At 58.9% G+C, this 1811-nt stretch overlaps 1 protein-coding gene across 1 annotated transcript; it reads right to left on the reverse strand.

The window, feature by feature from the left end:
- Positions 1-571: 571 nt before the first annotated feature.
- HSPB9 (heat shock protein, alpha-crystallin-related, B9) lies at positions 572-1162 on the reverse strand. Its single transcript, XM_011998818.1, has one exon. It carries the CDS (start codon positions 1056-1058, stop codon positions 594-596), a length of 465 nt encoding a protein of 154 aa, XP_011854208.1. The 5' UTR covers positions 1059-1162; the 3' UTR covers positions 572-593.
- Positions 1163-1811: the final 649 nt, after the last annotated feature.

Raw genomic sequence — 1811 nt, forward strand, 5'->3', positions numbered from 1 at the left:
AGCCTCCACCTCCCGAGTTGAAGCGATTCTTCTGCTTTGGCCTCCCAAGTATTACAGGCACCTGCTACTATGCCCTGCTAATTTTTGTATTTTTAGTAGAGATGGGGTTTCACCATGTTGGCCAGGTTGGTCTCGAACTCCCATCAAGTGATCCACCCGCCTTGGCCTCCCAAAGTGCTGGGATTACAGGCATGAGCCACCACAGGCGGCCATTTTTTTTTTTTTTTTTTGAGACAGTCTCACTCTGTGGCCCAGGCTGGAGTGCAGTGGCAGGATCTTGGCTCACTGCAACCTCCGTCTGCCTCCCAGGTTCAAACGATTCTCTTGCTCAGCCTCCCGAGTAGCTGGGATTACAGGCGCACACCACCACACCTAATTTTTGTGTTTTTAGTAGAGATGGGGTTTCACCATGTTGGCCAGGCTGGTCTCGAATTCCTGGCCTCAAGTGATCTGCCCGAAGAGGCTTGATTCTTGGTGGACCACCACCTTGGGGGCGCCTTTCCTGCCTCCTGTGCCTCCAGTCCCTCTACCTGTGACCCCCATCCCCAGGAAAGACAACGGACACCAAGGCTGCCGCACATCGGGTCGTTTGTTTACTGGGTCAGGTTGGAACCCTTAGAGCCAAGGCTCCTGAGTCTCCAGGACGGTCCTGTATGGGCTTCAGAGAGAGCCAGCGCCACACACTGGCCTCTGACCCACAGCTGCCCGGAGGGGATCGGGCAGCAGGTTATGGCGATAGGATTCAGGTTGGACGGGAGCACCTTCTGTGACATGCAGTAACTGACCCTTTCCGGGTCACTGCCGTCCAGTTGCCGCTGTCCGGTCACCATCAGCCATTGGCCGTCCACCTGCACCACCAGCTCCTCCGGGGCGAAGCCGTGGGCATCCATCTTCATTTGGAAACCGTCTCTGGCATGATCATTGTCCTCCTGCGCTGGCGGACTCTCCCTGAGCAGCCGCATCGGCATTGTGGCTACCTGGTTCCGTTCAGCGAGGCCCACGCTGGGACACCGGGATGCCACCCGGCTCTCGGAGAAGGTGTTACCGATCGGCTGCATCTGAGTCAGCAACTAACTGCTGTCCAAGGGCGCAAGGCTCCGAGCGCAGAGCTAGGCGCGCGGACGCCCGGAGAGGGGCCTCCTGTGGCCTAGCCCAGCTCAGCTCCGCTCGCTCGGTTCCCTTCGCTTCTGCAAACGCAGGCGGAGTTCGGAATCAGTCACGCCCATCTTACCTCCAAGAGCCAGACTGTCACCGCCCTGGCGCGCCCGCAGCTACTCTCATCCTAGACCCTGACCCTTTCTCCGCCCTTCCCCACCTTCGTTAATGGGCCCCGGGGAGGCCGCAGCTGTGAAGGAACTGGATCCTCGACCAGGCCAGACCCGAGGGAGCCGGACTGCGGCGCAGCCAACAGCAGATTGATCCCCCAGCTGGAAGGGGGCTGTCTTGCCTTCTAAGGACCAGGCCTGGGGCAAGGATTGTTCCCAGAGTCAGGGGAGGGCGGCCTTTCTGGGTCATCCACCCTACCTCTCCCTGACCACCCACAACCCCACGCGGACACGCGAGACGAGGAGGCGGACTGGTCTCTCCGGCTGCATTAATTCATCCACCCCCCGGGGTCTCCTGTGATGCAGGCTGTGGTCTGGGTTCGGGCCACAAAGATGAAGATGCAGTCGGGGCTTTACGAGAGCGGCTCCCAGTGCACAGAGAAAGGCTTAGCCCTCCCCTGCCTCACCCTCCACAGTAGCCTTCTTGGTGACCATCGTAACCACAGCTATGCCTCTTGTGCTGTTAATTGATTTTTTTTTTTTTTT

This window comes from Mandrillus leucophaeus, unplaced genomic scaffold (assembly GCF_000951045.1).
Source record: "Mandrillus leucophaeus isolate KB7577 unplaced genomic scaffold, Mleu.le_1.0 Scaffold58, whole genome shotgun sequence".
NCBI classification, from domain to species: Eukaryota; Metazoa; Chordata; class Mammalia; order Primates; family Cercopithecidae; genus Mandrillus; species Mandrillus leucophaeus.

Bases quoted from the DNA above. Each gene is read 5' to 3' on its own strand.
- HSPB9 (XM_011998818.1), bottom strand. From the start codon at position 1,058: ATGCAGCCGATCGGTAACACCTTCTCCGAGAGCCGGGTGGCATCCCGG.